At 34.7% G+C, this 25759-nt stretch overlaps 1 protein-coding gene across 2 annotated transcripts; it reads left to right on the top strand.

Moving 5' to 3' along the window:
- The first annotated feature begins 2778 nt into the window (after positions 1–2778).
- On the top strand, positions 2779–16107 carry LOC148802842 (putative 4-hydroxy-4-methyl-2-oxoglutarate aldolase 2). Of its 2 annotated transcripts, none has more exons than XM_088896257.1 (2): positions 2779–3019; positions 15388–16107. In XM_088896257.1, exon 2 carries the CDS (start codon positions 15390–15392, stop codon positions 15882–15884), a length of 495 nt encoding a protein of 164 aa, XP_088752383.1. In that variant the 5' UTR covers positions 2779–3019; positions 15388–15389; the 3' UTR covers positions 15885–16107. The 2 variants fall into 2 exon arrangements, with proteins under 2 accessions (XP_088752383.1, XP_088752382.1); XM_088896256.1 differs by having other exon boundaries at positions 2787–2994.
- Positions 16108–25759: the final 9652 nt, after the last annotated feature.

Raw genomic sequence — 25759 nt, 5'->3', positions numbered from 1 at the left:
CTATGCTCTGTACATGAGACTATGCAAGTATTAAACATATGATAGTAAAAAAAACTGGACTATTTGCATTTCTTATTATTTGTATGACAATTTCAATTTTTTGCAAATTGCACATGACAAGGCACTAAATTTCAATCAAGAGGCTTCTACTTTTTTAGGCATTTAGTGTGAGAATAAAGATGGTTGAAGGTGGTTATGTTGCAGTTGTCACCACTTTCTATGTAAGCTTCTTTCAAATTATTGTAGCTTCCTTTTCAATAGAATCAACTTTAACTATTGAGAACTTTTTTCATATGATTTCACAACATTAGATCTCTTGTCTTCTTGGGATTAAAACATTAAAATTTCTTGGCATGACCTAGCTTTGATCCAAAATTTCAGCTTTTGATTTGCTAATTAACCTTATTGTTTGCAGGTGGTGAGGATTTCGAATTTTGAAGAGGAGATGATGAGGTTTGAAAGAGGAAAGTATAGAGGGATACGAGTGACATGCTCTTCTATGCACTACTGCCTTCTTCTTACCACTTCAAATCCAATGTTTTCAAGGTCAACTAATGGTGTTGGACCATTTGGCAATAGGGAAGAGAAAATGGAAGTTTGATGGGAGGTTGATGAGAAAGGTGTTTTCCCGATTTTAATAGATTTGAAAGTGCACATGAATCACCTTCTCAAGATAATTGGCGGATTGTACATTTCCAAAGTTTAGGGCATTTGGCTGTTTTTCTTGATAGTTTACGCCCTAAGTGTAACTACCCCCAAAGTATAGGGTGACTATATGCAATTTTCCCTTTTAGATGTAATAACAACAATAATAATAGATATGTGCCTAGTTTTTTTATTTCTTCTATAATCTGTCATATTTCTTTCTAACAAATTTTATAATTTAACTATGACACTTATTTTTTTTTTGTATAATATGATGAATGTATAATGTTAGGCATATCTCCTAATTTTTCTATAAACTTTTTTTTTCTGCTTCTTTTTATAGCTTTTGGTATTTCTATCTATTTTTCCTTTTTTATTATTTAATTGTGACATTATGGGTTAACCTAGACTATTGAATTCTTGAACCATTCCCTTGAATGGAAAACATTTTCCTTTTTAAGACAATTTTAAAATTTGTATTCCATTTTCACCATCAATAAAATTAACTTTTATTTATCACACTTGTTTTCTTTAATATGATGGTTGTATAATACTAAAGATGTGCCAAGTTTTCTACTAAAATTTTCTTTTTTTTTGTAATTTTATTTTTAAAATTTTATTATTCAATTATAACAACATCATTTGGTTTTAAATTTTGTATTCCATTACATCATTAATAAAAACAATTATTGTTTATCACACTTATCTTTTTTTTAATATGAATTAATATATAATATTAGATACATGTCTAAAATTTTATAATGTAATATTTTTTTTTGTATTTTTTAATTTTTAAAATATATTGTTTAACTATGACATCATGGATTGATCAAATGATCTAAATAGTTGAACCATTAACCCACCATTCAAAGAGGAAAATGGTTTCACATATGGATTGGTTTTAATTTTTTTTATCCCATTTCCATTATTAATAAAAATACTTTTTATTTATCATATCTATATTTGCCTAATACAACAAATACATAATATTAGAATTGTGCATAAATTTTTCTAATTTTTCAATTTATCTATATTTATATTTTTAGTTAGGGGTGGCCACGTGCTATTTGAGCTCAGCTCGGTTTAAACCGAGCTTCGAATTGAGCTCGATCTTGATGTATAGGCTCGTTTGTTAATCGAGTTGAGCTCGAGCCCAATGAAGCTCGACTTGTGAAGCTTGCGAGCCTAATCGAGCCTAGTATAATAAATAGATATTTTTTATTACATACATACATACATACATACATACATACATACATACATACATATACATATACATATACATATACATATACATATACATATACATATACATATACATATACATATACATATACATATACATATACATATACATATACATATACATATATATAATTTTTATGTAAAATAAAAAACATTTTTATATATAGAATACTAAGTATTTTTTACAATTCTTAATTTTTTGTATGTAAAATAAAAAAGTATTTTTATATTTATAATTTTTTATTTTTTAGGAAAAAACTTTGCTTGCAATCGAGCTCGAACTTGAGAGCTTTGAACCAAGCCGAGCTCGAACGTGTGAGCTTTGAACCAAGCTGAGCTCGAGCTCAAGTCTCTAGCTCGAATCAAGCCTAACACAATTTCAGTGAGACGAGCTCGAATAGCCAAAGTATTTGGCTCGGCTCGACTCAACTCAACTCAAATAGTAAACCTACTTACTTTCCACTTAAAAAACTAATTTAATTTTTATTTGATTTAAAAAATATAGGATTTATACTATTAATATTGGTATTCATGGATTTAACTAGTGAAATAGAAATATAATGATGATAGGTAAAAATAACTTGAATATAGGATTCAACGAGAGAAAGAATTAAATATGAGACGAGGGAATGAAATGCACTAAAAATTAATACCCAAGTTATAATTTTTTATTTTTTATAGAAGAGAGTGACCAAATTCAAAAAATGAGTGTTTTAGTAAAAAAATAATAAAAACGATGGGAGCTATTCACAATTTTTATAGATAAATATATTGTAGATATATAGATTAATTTATTTTAATTGACAAATATACCCTCACATATATCGTTTATATCCCACTTGGATCACGTTCTCTCAGTTGTGACGTAAGCGGTTGACATGTGAATGACCCCGGCGTCGCCATGGTTCCAACTGATAACATTTAACAGTCGGCTCAATCCATAAATACCTTCTTTCTTCTCAGGTACTACTCTCCACTCCTACCAGATTCGATCTTCCACGGTCCTCTCTGCAATCAAAAGCGACAGTTCTTCAAGTTCACCACAGATTCCCATTTCGAGTCCCATCTCTATCTGGTGCTCGATCCGGATCCCCGTGCTTGAAGGTAAAACAAACCCAAGAAAGATTCTGTAAGCTATCTATCGCGCTTGTAAATTTATTTTTGCTATAGTTGATATGAATTGATCTACTGGCGGATGAAAGGTTGTGGGCGAATTGGATGTTGGAAATATGTCAGCCTACAATTCCATGTGTCTCAACTTAATTGCTTGTTTTGAACATTAATGGCTATTCGGGTTAATCTTGGTTACGGTGATTTTTGACTTAAATTAGTCCTAGTCTGATAATCCGATCGATCCTGTAGTGGAATTGTTTGCCAGATCTGTCGAAGCATACTAGATTTGCAGCATCATTAACAATCTGGTGCAGGAAATGAGGGGAGGGGGGATCTATTCTACCTTGTTCTCACAAAAAAAACCCCAGAGAATGAGACAACTTAAATACAGATTTTTGGAAGTTAATTCATCATCATCATCATCTAAGCCTTATCCCAACTATATGGGGTTGGCTACATGTCCATTGTTTAAATTATGAGCACTTATCGTTTCTTACTACTTTGATCCATGCCCTGAATTGTTGGAAGTTAATTGTTCTTCTTAAAAAATTTGGGCATAGAGCACTATACTTGAAATAAGTGAAACATGAGAAAGACGGGCACCAAATACAGAAACTAGATAAAATGGCTATACCTTTTAAATTAAACAAAAATCCTTAGGTATTTAGAAACTAATGATATATCTTGATTGTTCTGCTTGTTACGTTGAGCAGTCCTCTCCACCACAATTCAGTAGAATAAGGAAAACAAAAAAGAAATAAAAAACAAATTCAAGCAATCATCTCCGTAATTGCTTAAGTTCCCTTATGATTCATGTTGATAATCTTACAGACAGTTGACCACATACTTTCTGTAAACCGATTATTTTCCAGTTAAGCAAATTTTCTTTCCCTATAGCTCTTGGCAACATATAAGCTATATACTGAATTTGAAAATTTGTAAATAATCTTCCTGATTGTAAACTGGTGCAAGTTTGGTAGTTTCTGAGAAGCACCCAAAATTACTGGAAGATACAGAAAAGATTGACTTAATCAACAAAAAATAAATGGTGATTGACTCATACAGAGAGATATCATCTCTAGGACCTATAGAAAGAGCACTAGAAAGAATCATAGGAAAATTCAAGAAATGTTAATGACTAGACATGGAGACTTCTGTGAGCATTTCCATAGTAATTCATTCCTATTGAGACATCTAATTAAGAGGATCAGGAAATGGAAAGTAAATTCTTTATTATGAAACCGCGAACTTTAAACCTTTAAAAATCTCAACACAAAACAATATTTTTATCAGATATCTTTTGAACATTGAGATTCATGGGCTCCTTGGTAAAATCATGTGATTTTTTGCATTTGTTGCTTATTTTCTGAAAGTTTGTTGTTCGCTTTCCTAACTTAGGTTACATAATTTGGCTAAAATTTTGATCCACAGTGTACATGGAACTGATATAGTAAACTTTGCTAGTTCCATAGAAAGTTGTCCATCAAACCATGGACAGACCGATCTGTAGTCTGTACTTTCGGGGAACGCATGGAAACATACACATAGACACTTAAGTTGATGCAGTCATGGAAAATACCTGTATTAATTTTTAGCACCATAACACCTTTTGCACTATGAGTCTAAGATTTTTTCACATTTTGAAACTCCCTCTCTTACTTTTCAGCTTTCAGTCATTGAATAAATCACCTTTGGCAGGATAGATGTCCTCAATTATGGGCCACCTCAAGTTGCATAACCCCTTGTCATGTTAGGGATCTTCTACATTGTCAATTAATCCATGAACTTGGTCTTGATCAGTACCAAAAATGGCCATTATCCCATGTTGGCCCCAGTTATCTGGTGTCTTGGGAGGGTGGACTGGAAACAGACCTAACCTTTAGCAGTTTTTTGGTAGAAAGGTCTTAATCAGTAATATCTAATAAAAATAACTTTTTGTTCTAAACTTCTGTGATGAGTATTCATTGGACCAGTTCCTTCTATCATAAACATGGAACTCTTAACATCTTATTGTTTAGATCAGTTGGGACCAGACTGAAACATGCATCTCTCCCTACATGTGCACGTGTTTCTGTGTCTGTGTCTTGTCAGGATGTTTGGTAGGACGAATAATTTTTTGAAATGCCAATATGACTTTGGAACTTTAGACAGCATCTTGGGTTCTTTTTAACATTTATTGATGATTTAAATATCAGATCATGTTTTATGAATGGGCAAAGTTCAAAGTATCGATACACCTGATACACATCAATAGGTGTATTGTGCGTTTTGGTGACCAATACACTTTTTTTTTTAATTTCTTTTTGTGTCAGATTTTTACAGGGGGATTGTAAAACATGTATTTAATGTTTGAAAACATCAAAATCTTATAACTCCTAATTTTAGGCATTTTGGTGGACCGTCAATACGATATGATATGTCTGGTAGGGTGTACTGTATCGATGCTTTGAACCTTGTGAATGGGTATAAGAAAGAAATAGTAATAGAAAAAGGAATAAGTTGGTTTGAAATAGGGGCATACATTCTTCTTCACCCTGATTTGATAAAAAACTACTGTACTAGGTCTTTGAGATTGAGTCCCTACTTGAGAAGGCTAGATATTTGGCATCTATTTGAACATCTTGTTCAGATACACCCCAAGGTTAGCTAGCTCCTTGAGGTGTATGGACTAGACTATAGTTTGAGGGATACTCACCAAATTTGTTTTTGTACACTATTTCAATTTTTTAGCATAACCTAATAAATTTTCAATTTTACCATTTACCAATAAAAAAGGAAAAAACTTAGCTAGCTCCTTAGCTCATAGTTTTTCTAGAGTTGGGGTTTTGAGGAGTGAGCTGTTTTATGAGCATTGTCTTACAGGTTGAACTATGCTTTGTATTTTTGTGCATTTCATTTGTTGTCCCTTTGTTAGAAGGCTGTATTGCATGCTCCCCCTCTTTTGTTGTTAGGTGTGATAGCCTTTCTATCTTCTTTCTTTTCTCTTTCTATCTAGTTGATCTCTTTTTCATAATTGACCAAAAGGTTGGAAAAAGGAAAAAAAGAGAAGAAAAGAAGGCTCCCTGTTTCTGTCCTTCTAAGAGTTTCATTCAACTCTTGTGACACCATACCCTGAAATTTTCAATTGGCTTATTGTTCCTTTTTTTTTAAGATAAATAAGGAAGAGAATTTATTAAATAAAAAGAGAACAAGATCACCCACTGAAACAAAGTAAACAACCCCAAAATCAAAACAAGAACAGGATCAAGCAACCTCTCTTTGGGAAACCCAGGAATGTCAAGGGGCACTTTGCTCTGGTCCTCTTGGAGTGGGGGATTCCTTAGCTGAAGTGATGGCATTGCTTCAAGGAATGAGGATAGGAAAGCAACGAGGTTCCAACATGTAGAGGTGGAAGGGGATTCAAAATTGGTAATATCTTGGATGAATGATAGTAATCTGGGAATGTGGATTCACAGACACACTATAAGAGAGATCAACAACATAGCAAAGGAGCTGGAGGCAACTTTTAGATGGGAGGAGAGAACAGCAAATGGGATGACTGATTGCTTAGCTAAACAAGGGGTGTACAGGTAACAACTTTTCTGGGCAGAATTTTAATTGGGTTCTTTCATTTGTAAAAGGACAGAGCTCCCTTAGAAAAATAATAGTATGTAATGTGGTTGTGAATCTTCTGAATTTTCTGGTCAGATCGCCCACTCAGATCTCTTTCTCCTCTCACTCTTTCTTGGTTGTGAGACCAAGGTTTATTCTTTGGAGTGTTTTATACCTATAGATGATGATATAATAGCTTCTGCATGCAACTGTTAGGGTTATTATCAGATTATGGAGTATAGTACATGTTTTGCGCAGATCCTACCAGTGTTGGGTAATGACAGATCTGAGAAATTTGTAATAGGGTAATGACAGATATGGGAACAATCTTCTTCCTGGTTTACGTAAACCTGTGATCTATATTTTTTGGTTTGTGGAGACCAAATATAATCTGTAGTGGTTGGTATATCCTAAATCTTTTCTACATTGACTGGTGTGGATCAGTTGAAGCCTTGAAGGGGTGATAGTAGTATTGCTGGTTACTGTTGGTGAAGCCTAAATGTATTCTACATCAACTGGTGTGGATCAGTTGAAGGGGTGACAGAACTTTGCTGGTTACAGTTGGTGGTTGATTCTAGGTATCTATTAGTGTTTCCTAGCATTAAGTCCCATGTTATGTAAGGTGCCTACCATGGCGCTGGATGATTCAACTACTTCTAGAATTTCAGGGGTGCAACTAGTAGCTGTAGGTGCATGGACAATGTAAATTTTCTAATTTCAATTGCTCCAATTGATGGCGTTGATTATTTTGAGTAGTCCAAAGGTGTGAAGTTGCCTATTGGAGGAAGGGGAAAGTTGGGGTACTTAACTGGGAAGATTAAGGAACCTCAAGAAGAAGGGGCAACTCATGAGGAATGAGAGCAAGAGATTTATATGCTCATGCCATGGTTGCTGTCCTCAATGCAGTCTGCATCTGTAAGAACTTTATGTGGGTTGAAAGTTGAAACAACCAAGGAAATATGGGACCAAGCGAAGTTAACGTATGCTCAATAGAGTCATTTTGCTCATCTCTACCAACTTCAAGTGGAATCTTTTGCTTGTCAACAAGGTGAGAAAAACTTCTTAGCCTACTATCCTACACTCACATCTATGTGGAAAGAATTTGTTCACCACCAAACCTTAGACTGGGAGAGTAAAAGAGATACCTTAGCTTACAAGAAGCTTGTATTACAACATGTATTTGCATTCTCAATTAAGTCTAAACCTATTAGAGTTCAGGTATTGGGAGACAAGGATCTTCCCACCCTTTAGGAGCTCTATGTCTGATTACAGAAAACTACTATGAATCCTCTTGAGGGGGAGCTGGTTGCTCTTATAAATTGTAACAAGAAGGTGGAGACTTATAAGAAATCAGTTGAAGATGACAAGGATAAACTGTGGTGTACTCATTGTGAGAAACCTAGGCATACTAAGGAGACATGTTGGGACTAGGTTAGTAAACCAAACAAGTTTAAGAACAAACCAGGAAAGAAGTTTAATGTTGCCAATGTAGCCTCTACCTCTTCAAGTCAAGAAAATCAATAACAGTAAACCAAAATAGTCCTTTCGAAGTGTATCCTATGAGTTTTGGACCTAGGAGGAGATTCTAAGTACCATGCATGATCAATTAGAGAAATATGGATGTGTACATTGACAGTTAGAGGGAAATGCTTCCCTTCCTATTGGTCTTTACTCATCTTCTGTTTTTTATGTCCTAAAACTACATAATAACCCTCTTTATATTAGTACCATCACAAAATCTTTAATTTTTTTTGACCTTTATTACTGACTCCTGTGTTTTCTAGGATTTGACCTTTGGGAAGAGATTAGTAGAGGACGTGTGGTTGAAGATCTCTACATGTTATGATAGATGATGTAGAGAGAAGGGGTAATTTTGTCTTTGTACTTATGTATTGTATCATATTAGTGTAGTATGTATACTAGACACCCCTGTACCTTATTGTATTTGATTTTCTTATGTAAGGGCAGTATTGTATTTTCACTCCCTTTAATATAAAGTTATGTTCTCTTGGTTGGGTTGACAGATTAGAACCAACTGAACAGACTTGGAGATTAGAACCAATCTCCTGGGCCATGGTTTGACAGATTTAACAAAGTAATTTAGCAAGTGAGATTCAAGCAGTACTAGACAGATTATACTTGGTTTACTAAAAGGGAGAATGACCATATTGTTTTCTTGATTGTGTATGTCGATGACATAATTATTATAGGTAATTGGGAGCTGGAAATTCAAAAGTTGAAGAGTTACTTGTCATCCCAGTTTAAAGTTAAGGATCTTTATCCCTTAAAGTACTTTCTTGGCATTGAAGTAGCAAGATTTCAGAAGGATATTTTTATCTCATAAAGAAAGTACATCTTAGATTTCCTCAAGGAAATAGAAAAATTAGGGTCCACACCAGCAGATACCCTTGTGGACTTTAATCATGAACTTGAGGAGAAATTGCAGAGTTATTACCAGATGTTAAGTTGTTCCAATGGTTCATTGGGAGGTTGTAATACTTACTTATGACACAGTTGGACTTAGATATTGCATATGTTATTAGCGTTCTAAGCCTGTATATGCTCACTTGTAGGACCTTATATCTTATTGAAGTAGAACATGTTATTAGGTACTTAAAGAGGCACCCTGGTATACGAATCCAATATTTTAAATGGGGTTAAATCAGAGTGGAAGGGTGCATAGATGCATATTGGACAGGACTCATTGATGATAGGGGATTTACCACAGGTTACTGTACATTTGTAGATGGGAATATAGTCACTTGGAGGAGTAAGAAACAAATGGTTATTGTTAGATCAAGCACAAAGGATGAATATTAAGCTATGGCATATGGAGTTGCTGAGATCCTATGGATAAAGTGTAAGTTGGGTTTTCCTACTTTAGGCTTTATGTCCTTGTGTTGTGACAAGGCATTAATATAGCCCATAACCCAATTTAACACGATAGAACCGAGCAAATAGAAGTTGATAAGTATTTCATTTATGAGAAAGTGGACAATGGTGAAATTTATCTTCCTTTGTAAACTCCAAGAAGCAACTTGCTGATGTATTCACATAGAGTGTAACCACCTTGTGCCTAGGGGTGTCAATGGACCAGGTTTAGGCTGGAACCCATCCAAATAAAATCCCATTTGGATGGATTGGACAGTCCAATAAAACATATGGGAGTAGACCGATCTAGAATCAAATGTCCAACGTGTATGTTGGATTGGAGTGGACAATTCAGATGTCCAATGGTCTGTCCAAATCTCAATGACTTGAATATGCAAAACTTTGAGCAACCATATTTCCATTCTTGTTTTTAAATTTTGAATTAAACTTTACTTCTCCTTGATTCCCACCCTTTGGTTTTCCCTCCATCTCTCTCTCTCTCAATACCAAGTCTAATTCACTCTTTACTTCGTTTAATTAAATATAAAACATGAGGAGGAGAGTACAGTCAACCATCAGACAGGAATCTTGAACCCATCTACTTGGCCCCAGGATTGCCCTGCATCTCAACCTGCAGCAACTTGGATTTCGATCCTGCAGTTGATAGCTCGATATTCATTCTGAATCACTGCAATGCTCTTTCCTTTTCATCTGCCTTTGCCTTTTCAGATCTCTCTCTCTCTCTCTCTCTTCCTCTTTTCTTCTTCTTCTCCTTTATTCTCTTTCTTTGCTTTTTTCTTCCCTCACAGTCACTATTTCAAAGCCATTCCATTCAATGACAGGTCTCTCTCTCTCTCTCTCTCTTCTCTACTTTTTTTGTAATTTCTATTATTTTTTCAGTAGTTTTTATGTTTTTATTTTTATTTTTTATATTGCATATTATAATTTTTATGGATTGGATGGGGTCCAATCCAATCCATTTGAATTTAAATGAACTGGATTGGACCTCTGTCCATTAAATTCAGACTGGACCAGACTTGGACAGTTTATTTAGGATACGTATTGGGTTGGGTTGGATTGGATTATAACCTGGTCCATTGACACCCCTACTTGTGCCATCATATGTTATGTGACAATTTGGGCATGTATAATATATATGACCTAACTTGATGCGAAGTGTTATCATCTTGAGTTACTTAGGTGCAAGAGTATTGTGATCTTTTCTTCTTTGTTTTAAAATACTCTTAATATAAGAAGAGTATGGGTGCTGCCACACCAAGATTTGTCACTCGACTTTTCTCTCTCATTTCTATTCTCCTCTTCTCTCCTACCAATCAACTATGACAGATGGCATATTATCTATGGCCAGTCAAGTCTCCCCTGAACTTGGAGAAGTTCTGATTTTCCAGGCCCATGCATAGCCCCTTAGGGTCATTATATGACATTGCTGAGCTTGTCTAATCTTGGCCACTTATTCTCCTGACAAGATATGCCAATTTGTTAGGTTATTCTTTTATTCTCTTTAAAATCTTGTTTATTCAATTGCGTAGAATAGCTCTATATTCAAATTAACAAATATTCATAATTTTTATTTCACCTTATGGTGTTCATTCTTAGTACAATTGCAATGTTGACATCTCTATGCTGTCTGTAAATGATTCCCATAACTGAACACTGTATAGGTAATTATTATTATTATTTTGATAATCGAGAGATGATTTTATTATCAAAAGATGAAGACTGTTACAAGCAACACAAAGAGGGGCATGAGGTGCAACCTCTCTTGAAGGGTGAAAATTACATCAAAGCACTAGAAGAAACAACATTACAAAGCATCCTAGTATAGATATTTGCCCTTGTTTAGCAAGATGATTAGTCAAAGCATTTGCTGACCTGCCCATCCAATGTAAGTTAATATTCATATTCCTTCTTAACCGGACAGCTTTCTTTAGGATGTCCTTGTAGCACCAAATAACTGAATCTGGATCTTTCAACCAGCCCACAATGACCTTGAAGTCTCCTTCAATTAGTAGATTCTCGGCACCAAGTTGGTTACCAATGTGGAAACTTGTAAAGCCGCTAGTAACTCAGCCCAATTAGAGTCTCCTATCCCCACAGGGCTAGAGAATAAGGCTAAAATTTTGCTATCCTTATCTCTCAACACTCCTCATATACCAAAAGGGTCTATGTTGTGCTGACATCAAAATTCATCTTTACACATCCTTCAGAAGGAGGAATCCATTCTATAGTAACTCTACCCTTCCTAGACGAGCTACTTGCCACAACTAACTAGTTCCTCCAAAGATCATCAAAAGAAAACAAATGGAATGATTCCATAGTTCTCAATTAGTGAATTGCCCTTGTCAGAATCCATTCCTTGAGATTTAGGAGGCTTCTTTCCTTTCTTGGAAAATTCTTCCATTCCTTTCTTCCCAAGTTGTCCAAAGTGCAGCTGCTCTAATACTTTTGCACATGGTTCTCCCTTTTTTTATGGGCCATACTTACACAAAGACTGACAGATTAAATAGCAAACTTTCATCTATAGGTAGGTTCCACTGCACCTAAACAAAGCAAAAATCCAAATCCAAATAGGTACAACAAAGAACAGGAAATTAGTAAGTTGAAGCAATCCTCATCATTAGCTTTGCAAAGAATACATCAATTAGAGGACAAGCACATTAATGGCCTTTTCTCTACAAGTAGTCCAAAGTATTGTGTAGGCTGAAGGGTAAGGCAACCGGTGGGTTCTATCTGAAGGATGGTAGATGATCGGAAGGTTGGGTGAGGATGAAAAGGCGAAGGCTAGAAAGGGAAGAGAGAGACACTGAAAGAGGTGGAAGGTTGGAGTACTGGAGCTCTCACAGTGATCTAATGGGTGATCTTGTGTGGAAGGCTTTGAGCCTCTCCTATTTATAGAGGAAGAAGGGCCAACTCTAATGGAGATGAGGAGGAAGATGGAGGGAAACTTTCCCGCTTTTGGGAATGTGGTTAGAGTTTTTTAGATTTAAAATAGGCAAACAACTCAGGGTTTCGCCACGTGTCCATGGGAATGATTGGAGCTAGCTCAATATTCATTTCAAACACAAAGTTTAATATTAGTTTTTGTTTGTGTAATAGATTATTTGGTTGATCTAGTACAACCGTTTACATTTTCTATGAGTTAAAATTTTGTTTTAACTCATTCTATCATGAAGCTTCGAATCTTAAGGTTTGCAGGGCAACTTCAGAACGTATTCTTTTGTCTTTAACATTAGTTTCTTAGCTTTGTTTAATGATTTGGAACAAGACAATAATTTAAAAAGGTGTGCCAATGCTTCTTTTATCATTTCATAAGATATCGTTCTATATTTTGCATATTTTACAATGTTTCCACCATGTTGATAATTTTTACAATATTTCCATACGATATTTCCGTCATTTCCGACATGTTTCTCATATTTGGATGACCTACATTTCCATCGACATCGACATTTTAAACCTTGGTTCTTGCTAGTTTAGGGCTTAATCTATCTACGAGATGTATGTATCATGAGGAACCTCCTATGACAGTTAATCCAATAGTGGTAGCAGACATGTATGGGGTGTACACCCCAAGAATGTGTACTTATATTAGTTAATATTTAATATATCTCCTCTTTAGATAAAAAAAGCACACATATCACAACAGACCACTTTTTTCAAGAAGGTCAAAATTGTGAAACTCTCTTGCTTTTTTCCTTTTCTCCATCCTCCTGTTTCTGTTATCAAATAACATACAATACACACATTTGATGAAGCCACTAATATTGGTGAATACTTTGCTCATATTTCACAAACCATCAATAACTACAAGGTTGGCATTGTCTCACATCATCATCATCGAAGCCTTGTCAGAAAAAGAATATTTGTTATTTTCCCATTTATAGAGAAATATTGTACAAAACTGGAAAAGCACCACATATAATAAAGTAAACATCCTTGCTTGAATCCAAAAGATCCATTGAGAATCCCATTCAATCAAAGAGAAAGGTTGAAAGGAACAAGACACATTAGAGTGCATGGAAGCAAAATGTGCTTGCACTATCAAATGCAAAATTAAGCTTAGGCTGTGCTTGGTTGCAGTGCAAATAAATTTGTATTGATGCAAAATTATAATAAATGATTTGGGTGTAAATTTTGATTTTTTTTGTTTCATATTTTACCTTACTTTGTTCGGTTGCAGTATAAATGAAGTAAGATAAGACCCGACAGAGAATAAAGTAAAACCTAAAATAAAATTAAACCAAAATATGCATTCTTTTCATTTGCACTCCCATACATTTGTACTGGTGCAAATAAGATTGCACTGCAACCAAACATAGCATTATGGACAAATGCCATAGAAACAAGAGGTTTTAAAATAAGTAGGACTAAAACAGAGTATATGTCATGCAAATTTAGTAACAATAGGAGTGTAAATCAAGATACACTTAGGATTGGAGACCAAGAAATAACTCAATGTGACCATACCCAGCACCTTGTTTCAATAATTCATAACAAGGGAGAGATTGAGGAGGATGTCACCTAAAGAATTAGAAGCCAGTCTAGGGTTTTGAACATGCCTTGCAAAAAAAGAAATGCAAAATGTATTTGTAAGAATATCCAAAGGTTTTGGAATCAAAGGTTCTAAGTTGAGTTTTGGGATAAGATTTGGTAGGATGAAAGATGATATAGACCTAGAGAGAGTCCTCATATGAGAGCATTGGGGATGTGATTTGATACAAAAGAAGAGTTGCTGAAATAGTAAATTTTGCACATTGAGGTAATTAATCAAGGAATATATTTGGGATCAATTTTAGACCTTGATGAATGTTGAATGAATACTGTTGAAAGCTTTTGACCAGTCTTTGATGGTTGGTTGGTGCTAGAACAGGGAACTTGTATTAGGTAAAAAACGAGGTTATTAATATTTATTTAATTAAATTCTACAGTTATAAAAAAAAAGATAAAAAAGGGAAGAAACTTGGAATCACTTAATGGATCCTAAAATTACTTGGGTCATTGGAATCACTTACTATCCACACACAAGGTCGAGAAAAACTTGGTTCCATTAATTATCCATGTTTTGCATTCATAATAGACAAACATATATGTATTTATTTGTGAGGCAATTGCATGGTGAACTAGCAAAATCTTGGGATAACAAGTATGGGAATGTGGGTTCAGTCTAAGGGTTGTACTTGGTGCCAAAAATGCCAAAGGTTAGGTCTGTTTCCAGTCAGCCTTTCTCAAGACCCTGGAGAGCAAGGAACAACATTGGGTATACTATCTAGGGGTTGTCAATCCTGTAGAACTAAGAGAAATGGAAATAAAAAGACTTCCACCAGCATACATTAACTCAAAGAAAGCTCAATAGCTCCTATTTACTTGTGTGATGACTATGAAACTTCAAATGTAAACCAAATATAATGGGACTAATCAGACTACTGGGCCAGACCCAGAAAAACTGCTAACAGAAATACAAGCATACATAAAAATTCAGAAAATTCCAAATTTGACTTATTTGCTCCTGCATCCGTGGAACAATGGTGATCTTATGCCAACCTTTTTTGACTACTTGGCTAGGCATAAAGCTGTTTATGCTGACCTTTTATTTTGTTACAGTTTGCTGTTTGATGCAAGACTTTCAAATAAAGCTTCATTAATGATGTCCAATTTGCTTTATACTTCTCTTTGAACTTTTACACCTCTCTTTCTCTCTCTCTCTCTCTCTCTCTGTTAGTGTTTGGTTAGGTATTTAGCCTCATATTAGCTTTACTTTTAAAACAAGGTTAACAAAAAGGTTATAAAATTCTGATCGTCATGGCATATTTCTCATCTATTTAGTTCTCATACATGGAGATTTGTTGAGTCTAGAATTAATTGGCTGAATTAAAGACATCTTCTTATGTTCTTGGGAAACAGCCATGGCTGCAACTGCAGACGTTTGTGATGTAAACCCACAGCTAATTATAAGTGGCGAGCTTCGGGCTCTTCAGCCAATTTTTCAGATATATGGCAGGCGTCAAGTTTTCTCTGGGCCAGTTGTAACTCTCAAGGTGTTTGAAGACAATGTCCTGATTCGTGGGTTCCTTGAGGAGAGAGGCAATGGTAGAGTTTTAGTTGTTGATGGAGGTGGAAGCTTGCGGTGTGCAATACTAGGAGGCAACCCTGTACAACAAGCTCAGAACAACGGATGGGCTGGTATAGTGGTCAATGGATGTATAAGGGATGTTGATGAGATAAATGGGTGCGATATTGGAGTAAGGGCTCTGGCTTCACATCCAATGAAAGCAAATAAGAAAGGGATTGGAGAGAGACATGTGCCTATAACCATTGCAGGCACACGAATATCTGATGGTGAATGGCTGTATGCAGACACTGATGGGATTCTGATCTCTCGAACTGAGTTATCCGTCTGAACATCAACACTCTTACTATCTATAGTGCCATTCATGGAAAGTAAGCTTATGCCGTGATGTTTTTATTTTTGTACCCTTGTTTTCCTACTTCACTTTCAAACTTTCAATTAAGTTAATGTGCTTGAGAGGATGGAGTTTGTCAGATTTGTGGGTCTAATTTGTTATATGCCGTGCTGATATTACTGTACTTGACTGATAAGTTTATCTATGTTTGGTTTCCAAATGGTTATGACTGATTATGATTCATATCAACTGATAAAAATTATGGTTCTAGATCAACAAAGTTATTCCTTGGTCTGTTTGGTGGGAACTTGCCCACTTTCATGGTCATTGGCATTCTTCTGGTTCTTATTAGCCTCTTAAGGTGCCATGTGAAATGCAGTGATTCATTATGGGTTTCTCTTGAAATTTTGGACAGCAAGTTTACTATTTAAAACAGATCCAGTGTCGCCTTACGGGTTATTAATAAGAAATCAAAATGAAGTCGTTTCAGGATATTAGTAAAAGAAATCATTTCCAACTTTTCTTAATGATCGGATTGAATCCAATGTAGGTGACCATGTGATGTCGAAAGCTGTGCAGAACCAAGGTTCAAAATATAATTTGTCAAAGTATATTGGTAAGGTCGAAATGGATCATGAATTCATGATATATATATATATATATATATACCATGCAAAGATCTAGATACACTTTAATATTAAATCCAAGATTGGAATAACTATGGATAAGGTAGAAAGACGGAAACACATACTTTAATAGTTGATATGAAAAAATGCATTACAATCAACATATGGGCCATGAAGACATGTAGATATCATACAATAGTTTCATTAATGCTGCATCAATCAAGAGTATGATACACTTGCTGTATAGCCTTTTACAATTTACATGTATAAAGACATTAATATATTATCATTTATTTAAGTTAATGATTAATTAATTATTTATTTTGAATGTCAAAACATTCTTTTTTTCCAACTTAAGATGAGGTACACAAGAAATTTCAACAAAGTTAAATGGAAAGAACTCCCTAGGCATATTGCTTTAAAATCTAACATAATTTCCAACTTAAGATAAATAGATTATGCCTTATAATTTCTTCATTTTATTTTATTTCGTTATATAAGAGAATTTCTTCATTTTGCTTTAACTTGGCCATTATTTATACCTCAGTTTTTAACTCATTTGCTCTGGATGGATTGATGCCTTTTGTAGTCTTATATTTCCTTTTATTTCTTAAGAAGATGTTCTTGTATGTTATTTAGTTATTATTTCCAATTTGCTTAAGGCATCTACTTTGTCTATTTAGTGGAGTTCTTTCCATTTGACTTAGGTTGAAATTTCTTGTGTACCTTGTTTAAGGTTTGTGCACAAGCGCTGAGTAAGCAAATTTGCCCCCTCTATTGGATTTAGTCTAAGCACAAGTCTAACCTCAGGAAGTTATTCATCACTTAAAAAAAATAAGAAGACTTTCATTTAAGGTTTTATTTCATTTTATCTATCATTGAGCGTGCTCAGCATGGTTTACTAAGCTAGTTTTTTGACCAAATGAGGGGTAGCCCAGTTGGTGCGTTGGATGAATTGTCCTATCGGTAGTGTGGTTTTAAATCCTGTTAAAAGAGTGACGATGCTGAGGGGTTGTTAGGCAGTGATTAATACAGAAAAAAAGCTAGTTTCTTGACTTTATTTATTGAAACTATGGGACTAGACCTGTTCATGGGCCGGGCTGGGCTTTTACTCTTCATGAATAGAAATTTGTTAGGCCCGAGCCCGAGCCTGGCCCGACCAACGGGCCTACAACTTGGGCCCGAGCCCGGCCCTGATAAAAAGCCCGAAGCCCGAGCCCGAGCTCGAAGGCCGACGGTGACTGTGTTCACCGGAGATGAGTTCGCGGTGACTGTGAGCTGTGATTTTAACAGTGAAAAGTGTGTCAGTTCGTGTATGAGAAAGAGATAGATAGATAGATAGATAGATAGATGGAGAGAGAGAGAGAGAGAGAGAGAGAGAGAGAGAGGACTCACCGCCAGAGTTGTTGCACCGGTGAATGTTCGCCGCCTCGCCGATTGTGTGGTTCCTTGAGAGTGTGAGGACTGAAGAGAAGTGAGGTTTGACTAAGGGGAAAGAGGTGAAAGAGAAGAGAGGTTTGGCTTAGGGAGTTAGGGTTTTTTAAGTTTAATCTATAGGTCGGACCGGATTGGGATATTTTGGCAAATCCCAAGCCCAACTCGAATTTATTGCGGGTCGGGCTTTTTAGCTCAGGGGCTCATTTGCGTGTTCAAACCCGTCTAGGGGCTGGGATCAACTGAGCAGGATGGCTATTCATTAAAACCAATGATAATGTTGTATGCGAGTAATAAAATAGATAGACTTTTCATGTCAATAATAAATTCATGAACCCCACCGTAAAAAAGTAAGTGTCCAATGTATTTTATTACATTATCATTGGTTCCACACCTCCTTCAGCCTGGGGCTCACTATGAAATTGACTTTGTTCATTTAGAAGTCAATGGATTGGTCTCTTGGACACATATCGAGAGACTCAATCTTTTGTGGGCCCTCACTTTTGTGCGGTGGTTATACAATGGATTGGTCTCTTGGACAGGGGCAAGATCTACTTATGTGGCCCAACCAAAGAACCGAGGGCGGAAACGAGAAAAGAAAGAGGGACGGCGCCAATTGATGATGCACAATCTGGCCGGTCTTAGCTGTTGATGATCTTGCCTCTGAAATGAGTAACAGGGACCTGAAATGGGAGAAGAGAAGCTCCGGGGAGAACCCGGCGTAAGGGCTCCGAAGCTCAAGTTAGAATCCTTCAAAGGCAAGAATAACCAGATAGCGCGAGAGTTAGCATACCTCCTCCCTGGGGGGTGTAGAAGCTTTTTATAACCACCTCGCGTACTCACTTCCAGGCCTCCGTCAGGTCGGGCATGATTACTTCTGAACTCCTGCCAGTTCGGGTGTCACTTCCTCTGGTCGGACAGAACCGCCACTGTTCCTTCTGTCGGAGCCGTCTCTGCGGCTAGTGACGACGGTTGCAGGTGGCGGTGGCAGGAAGCCGTTTGAAATGCGGCTGTCAGGCGTCAGATCCCAAATCAGTCAGGTACGCCGCCCTTGGGTAAGGACGTCCTTGGCATCGGGTACGTCTGGCGGGCCTGGTGTTTTGGAAGTGAAGTGTTGGAGTGGCGAGCGAGGTGCCTTGAGTTCGGTTTGGAGTGTTCCGAGCTGCCACGGGTCAGCTCGGGTCAGCTTTGTGAGTCTTGGGGCCCAGTATAGTTCGTGCTCCTTGCAGGGAGCTCGGGTTCTCAGTAGGGAGCTCGCTCTTAATAGCGAGCTCGGAATCCCAGTAGGGAGTTTGTTCTTAGTAGGGAGCTCGGATTTAGGGAGCTCGGGTTCTTTAGGGAGCTCGGGCTCCTAGTACCGAGCTCGGACTTGGGGAGCTCAGGTTTTAGGGAGCTCGGACCTTCGACAGGGAGCTCGCTCTTTATCAAGGAGCTCGGACTAAGTACAACGGTCTGGAGTTCGGGCTCGGTAGTGAGTTTGGACTTGCTTCCGATGTTCGCTTTGGGTGCTCTACTGTCCCGAACTGCTTGCCTTTGCCGCGTGTCGGGCGATCGCGAGGTCGGGCCAAATTTCCCTTCATCAATCACATCCATGAATCATTGTTAAAGATATTGGTAAAGAGTTTAAAGTTCTGGTTATTTATCACTTATAAGCAGATACTGAACTACCATTGAAAGTGTAGACAATTTGGAAACCATATTAAAATATCGAAAGCTAAGATTTCAAACCTAAAAAATGAGTTTGCTAAGTTTGACATGGAAGATGTGATTATGGTGGAAGATGATCATTATGAGGAAGATTATATAATTGATGACTTGGAAATTTCTAGAGCATTCCAAGGAGTTATGTGATAAATATGCAATTACATCTTCAAAATAAACATTCCCATACATTATCAAGAGAACCAAACCTTGAATCAAGTCAAATATGCACCTACATCTTTCAAATAAACATTTCATATGTTAATGGAAGAATGAAAACTTGAACTATGTCATCAATTCAAATAAAGTCTCTGAAACAATGGTGATAGAGTACTTCAACAATGCTCTCAACTAATGAAAATGCAAGAAAATATTTATATGGAAAATTCCTGGAGCACTACATATGAAATAAATACGAAAAAAAATGTGGATACCAAGAAAAAAAGAGAAGTTATTGAGCGTATAGTTGGGCCTAGAGGAACAAAACAACATATCTATATCATACACTACATGCAACTACCAAATCAAGAAATTTAAATGTTCTAGCAACAACAATGATGCCAAGCATATGTACTACACATTTAAGGGTTAAAATCCCTATTAATAAAAATGCATCAATCATGTGTAACATATCCAAACAAAGTACAACAATAAAGCTCTTACAAAGAGTAGAATTAATGAGAAGCCTTTAAACATGTTCATTAACTAAGTTTTAAATTCATTGGACAATAATGCAACCTGAATAGATTATATCAGGAAATGTGCAATCTTAATTACAAAAAAAAAATGATATTATGGATAAATTAAATGGAGGTTGATTGCAAGATTTACATGAAAGTCATGAACCTATTATAATTACAAGAATCCAATAGCCTTCTATAGTATAAGCTTACTTTAAAAGTAAATTGTCCTATCATCTTACTTCAGAACTTGGATGTATCAAATGGACTATAAAACAAACCGAAAAGAGTTTTTAAGGGTTTTCACAATAATTTCATCCATACACAAATTATTATAGGACAGTACATTGAAAAGCAAATAATACTTCTAGAATACCATTATTATCATCAAAATTAAGATGACGGATATTTATTTCAACTCAAATGAAAGCAATTTCCCATTTGTACTCCTATGTTTTCTCTTTTCTTTTAATAAAATTTAAATTGAAAAAATTATAACTAATAATTGCTAACTTTTGTTACTATAACCTAACCTCATTATCTATATTGTTTTACATTATTAAATATAAAAAAACACACATCGCCTATACATGAACATCCAAAAAATAATATACACCAACAACAATAATATATTACAATTAATGATAACAACCTTACAGGATAAAGACAATATTTTACAAATTCAAACATCTATATCCAATTTCTACTTAAAAGAATAAATAACATTATCCATAATCTTTTATAATTTCTTTTACTGCTTATTATGGAGGAAGAACCTTAATTTGCATAAATCAATTCATCGGTACTAAAAGAAACAAATTAGACCATTTAAGTATTTGTCCTATATAAAGATGTTAGGTATCTATATCAATCATATAGGGAATGGAAAAAAAGTTCAAGGTCATACTACTAAACAAATGAGGTATATACCTATGACCTATAGTCAATTATACTAATAAAATTATACTTATACATAATTTTTAATGCATGAAACACAAATACAGGTGGTATAATACAATGTAATAGAAAAGAAATTTGTAGGTACATTATTTTTTCACAAGACCTATTACATCACCAATAGTCAATTAAATAATATTAATCTACTATACAAAATTGTTCAAGGAGATTAATACAATGTAAGATTAATCTTCTAAACTTACGCTTATCATAAAAAAGAAGAGTGATCTACCGACAACTAACAATTTAATTAATTCAGAGAAATCATCACATTGTCTACAAACACTACTTTAAATACATGGAACCTCAATGAAACAGGAAATCTCTATATTCAGTGCTAAGTGCTTTTTATAAACTAACTATTTAGATTTACTATAATCTATACTATTATTAAATGTGTGAATGAAAGTGTAGAACTTTTGTTTGCCTAAAATTCCCAAATTTTGAATTTGAAATTCCCTCTCTTATTGCAATGATGAATGTAATTTGAACAACCACTTTTTTCTCCACCCAGATCTCTCTCGTTTAGTCTTATAGTTCAGGTATTAACTCCCATTAACATTTATTGAATCCTATTATTAACTGGAATGCCCCTATTTTTAAATTTGGTTTCTTTCTAATTGTGAGGCAACAAAATATAATTTGAACTATTACATTTTTTATTCAATTTCATCTCATTAAGTCTTATATTTAGGGTATTAACTTTCATTCATTCATTGAATCTTATATTGATTGACCATATTGAAGAAATAATTGTAATAAATCAACCCAAAATGCAGTTCTTTTCCTATTTAGTGGAGAGTCAATAATTCAACCTTTTGGGTCAAATGTGTAAACACTTGATGTCATAATTAAATAATAGTAAAAATTAAAAAATATATATGAAAACATACAAATGTATAAAAAATACAAAAAAATAAAAAACATTTGGGCACATCTGCAATATTGCATATTCATCATATTAAACAAAAACAAGTGTGATAAATAAGAATACTTTTTAAAAATATATAAATATAAAAAATGTAGAAAATTTTGGAAACATATTATTTAATATCATCATCATCATCATAAAAAATTGTCACGTGCAAAACATGTACACACTTACTAGTTATTAGACATGTTCATGGGGCCGGCCTAGCCCGACCTATTCTAAGTCGGGTTTGGACATGAATTTAGGCTTGCGGGCTTAGGCTCGGGCCTAATATACTGGGCCCGACTTTTTTCGGGTTGGGCACAGGTTTTTTCAAAAAAGCTCGGCACGAGCCCGAGCCCGAGCCCGACTTGATAATATATTATATAGCAAAAAATATATTTTATATAATAAAAATATACATATAATATGCTTTTTCTTTGCTCTTCTTCTAGTTTTTCAAGCCATAGTAAGATATTTTATTATTTTTAGGTTTTGAGGTCATTTAATATAAATAAAAAAGTTTTTTTAGTTTTCTAGTCAGGCTTTGGGCTTTATATGATGGTCTGGCTTGGGCTTAGGCTTGGCTTTATTCTATTAATATAGAGGCAAAACCTGACCTGTGAACAAGTTTACTAGTTATTGAAAAAAAAAAGTATTAATTATAAGTTTTCTCTCAATTGATATAATTCAAGGTCATGATACTAACACCATGGAGAGAACATACAAAGGAAGAGAGTGGATAGCTACTAGAAAATCTTTCATACAAGCCCAATAGTTGTATTTACATCTTTGATTGCTACAATATATGGAGCCAATCAACTTTTATATTTTGATTTTTCCTCTTGTTAAGTTACCACAATTTTCCTCTATTATGCTTAATGCTTATACTAATTCTTCTTATTAAGTTACTAGAATTTTCCCAATTTCAACTTTACCCTTAAATTATTAGTACAGGTAAATATATTTTAGTAGTTCATATTTTTATGGTATAAACATGCTTGTTTTTGCATAAAGAAAGGCTTAATGATATTTTATTTTATTTTGGTTAAAGAATTAAGGGCCCATTTGGTTCACGGAAATAAGGATCTGGAGTCAGAATCACAATGGGCCATTCCGATTCTAATTATTTGGTTGGGCGGAATTGGGATTCTCATTCCTAATGGAATGGCACTCCCCCATTTAAGGGAATGGCCATTCCCTCCCCCTCCCTTGGAAATGAAATCTCATTCCAATTGATTCTAATTCCCGTTTTGATTCCTATCTAAACAAAATAGACTATGGGAATAGATCATCATAGGCCTAAGGGTTTTTTTTAGTTAAAGGTTTTAGGGCATTTCAATCCTCAAACATTTGATGATTTTGCATAAAGTTAAGGTTGGCATTATAATAATTTATGATAGAAAAGTTGATTTAATGTAATAGAAAGGGTGTATAAGTCCCTTTCAACTCCAAAGGTCAAAAGAGGCTTAAGGGCAGGTCAAAATTGAGGGGAGGTTTAATAAGACCTTTTGAAAAAAAAATCAGGTAATTTAAGGGTTTTACTTGGACAACCAGGGCATGTACTATGCATGTGTAAAACTTGAGCTAAAAATATAAAGTTGATGTAATATGATTAAATTTAACTTTTGTAACTTGCACCAAAATACAGTTAAGTGGTTGCTTTATAGTATAGACTAGTAATTGTTCACTTGTGTTGCACATGGCAATTTTAGTTAAGGGTAAATTATAGATAAGCATCCATGGCTTTGAGGGTAGGACACTTAAGGGCCTAACTTTCTAATTTGACAACCAAGTACCCTAAGCTTTTGGAAGTATACACACAAGTCCAACACTATTAACTAACATCATGATAGGTGGTAAAATTATCAAATTGCCCATTATTTCCTAATTTATTTAAGATTGCAACAGATTTGGAACAACAATAAAACAAATTACAAAGACTTTTCTATACTGATTAAAGGGAGGGAATTCAAAACAAAGAGCAGGCTATATGCTCTAAGCCTAAAATTAGCCCAAACCTCCAATGATTTGATGTATATAGGTCAACTCAAAGGGATTTCAAAGTCCTAAAAGAAAACAAAAATGATCACATTGGGTACATCAATGGTGGATTCCAGGTTCAATTGGTTCTTGACAAATACACAAATATACTACAAATGGTTATTTGGATTCACTTCTTTTTCAACTCTTAAACTTGTAAATGTCTCATTTACAAGTTTGTTGCAACCATATAAGCGCACTTTCCTTGTTATGATGGCAGCCAAACTCTGAAAGCCTATGCTCTGTACATGAGACTATGCAAGTATTAAACATATGATAGTAAAAAAAACTGGACTATTTGCATTTCTTATTATTTGTATGACAATTTCAATTTTTTGCAAATTGCACATGACAAGGCACTAAATTTCAATCAAGAGGCTTCTACTCTTTTAGGCATTTAGTGTGAGAATAAAGATGGTTGAAGGTGGTTATGTTGCAGTTGTCACCACTTTCTATGTAAGCTTCTTTCAAATTATTGTAGCTTCCTTTTCAATAGAATCAACTTTAACTATTGAGAACTTTTTTCATATGATTTCACAACATTAGATCTCTTGTCTTCTTGGGATTAAAACATTAAAATTTCTTGGCATGACCTAGCTTTGATCCAAAATTTCAGCTTTTGATTTGCTAATTAACCTTATTGTTTGCAGGTGGTGAGGATTTCGAATTTTGAAGAGGAGATGATGAGGTTTGAAAGAGGAAAGTATAGAGGGATACGAGTGACATGCTCTTCTATGCACTACTGCCTTCTTCTTACCACTTCAAATCCAATGTTTTCAAGGTCAACTAATGGTGTTGGACCATTTGGCAATAGGGAAGAGAAAATGGAAGTTTGATGGGAGGTTGATGAGAAAGGTGTTTTCCCGATTTTAATAGATTTGAAAGTGCACATGAATCACCTTCTCAAGATAATTGGCGGATTGTACATTTCCAAAGTTTAGGGCATTTGGCTGTTTTTCTTGATAGTTTACGCCCTAAGTGTAACTACCCCCAAAGTATAGGGTATGCAATTTTCCCTTTTAGATGTAATAACAACAATAATAATAGATATGTGCCTAGTTTTTTTATTTCTTCTATAATCTGTTATATTTCTATCTAACAAATTTTATTATTTAACTATGACACTTATTTTTTTTTTTGTATAATATGATGAATGTATAATGTTAGGCATATCTCCTAATTTTTCTATAAACTTTTTTTTTCTGCTTCTTTTTATAGCTTTTGGTATTTCTATCTATTTTTCCTTTTTTATTATTTAATTGTGACATTATGGGTTAACCTAGACTATTGAATTCTTGAACCATTCTCTTGAATGGAAAACATTTTCCTTTTTAAGACAATTTTAAAATTTGTATTCCATTTTCACCATCAATAAAATTAACTTTTATTTATCACACTTGTTTTCTTTAATATGATGGTTGTATAATACTAAAGATGTGCCAAGTTTTCTACTAAAATTTTCTTTATTTTTGTAATTTTATTATTCAATTATAACAACATCATTTGGTTTTAAATTTTGTA

The sequence above is a fragment of the Nelumbo nucifera genome, chromosome 1, assembly GCF_055504915.1.
Source record: "Nelumbo nucifera cultivar China Antique chromosome 1, China Antique-T2T, whole genome shotgun sequence".
Taxonomy (NCBI): domain Eukaryota; kingdom Viridiplantae; phylum Streptophyta; class Magnoliopsida; order Proteales; family Nelumbonaceae; genus Nelumbo; species Nelumbo nucifera.
The sequence above is the reverse complement of the archived record's forward strand: the minus strand, read 5'-3'. Positions and strand labels throughout refer to the sequence as shown.

Bases quoted from the DNA above. Each gene is read 5' to 3' on its own strand.
- LOC148802842 (XM_088896257.1), top strand. From the start codon at position 15,390: ATGGCTGCAACTGCAGACGTTTGTGATGTAAACCCACAGCTAATTATA.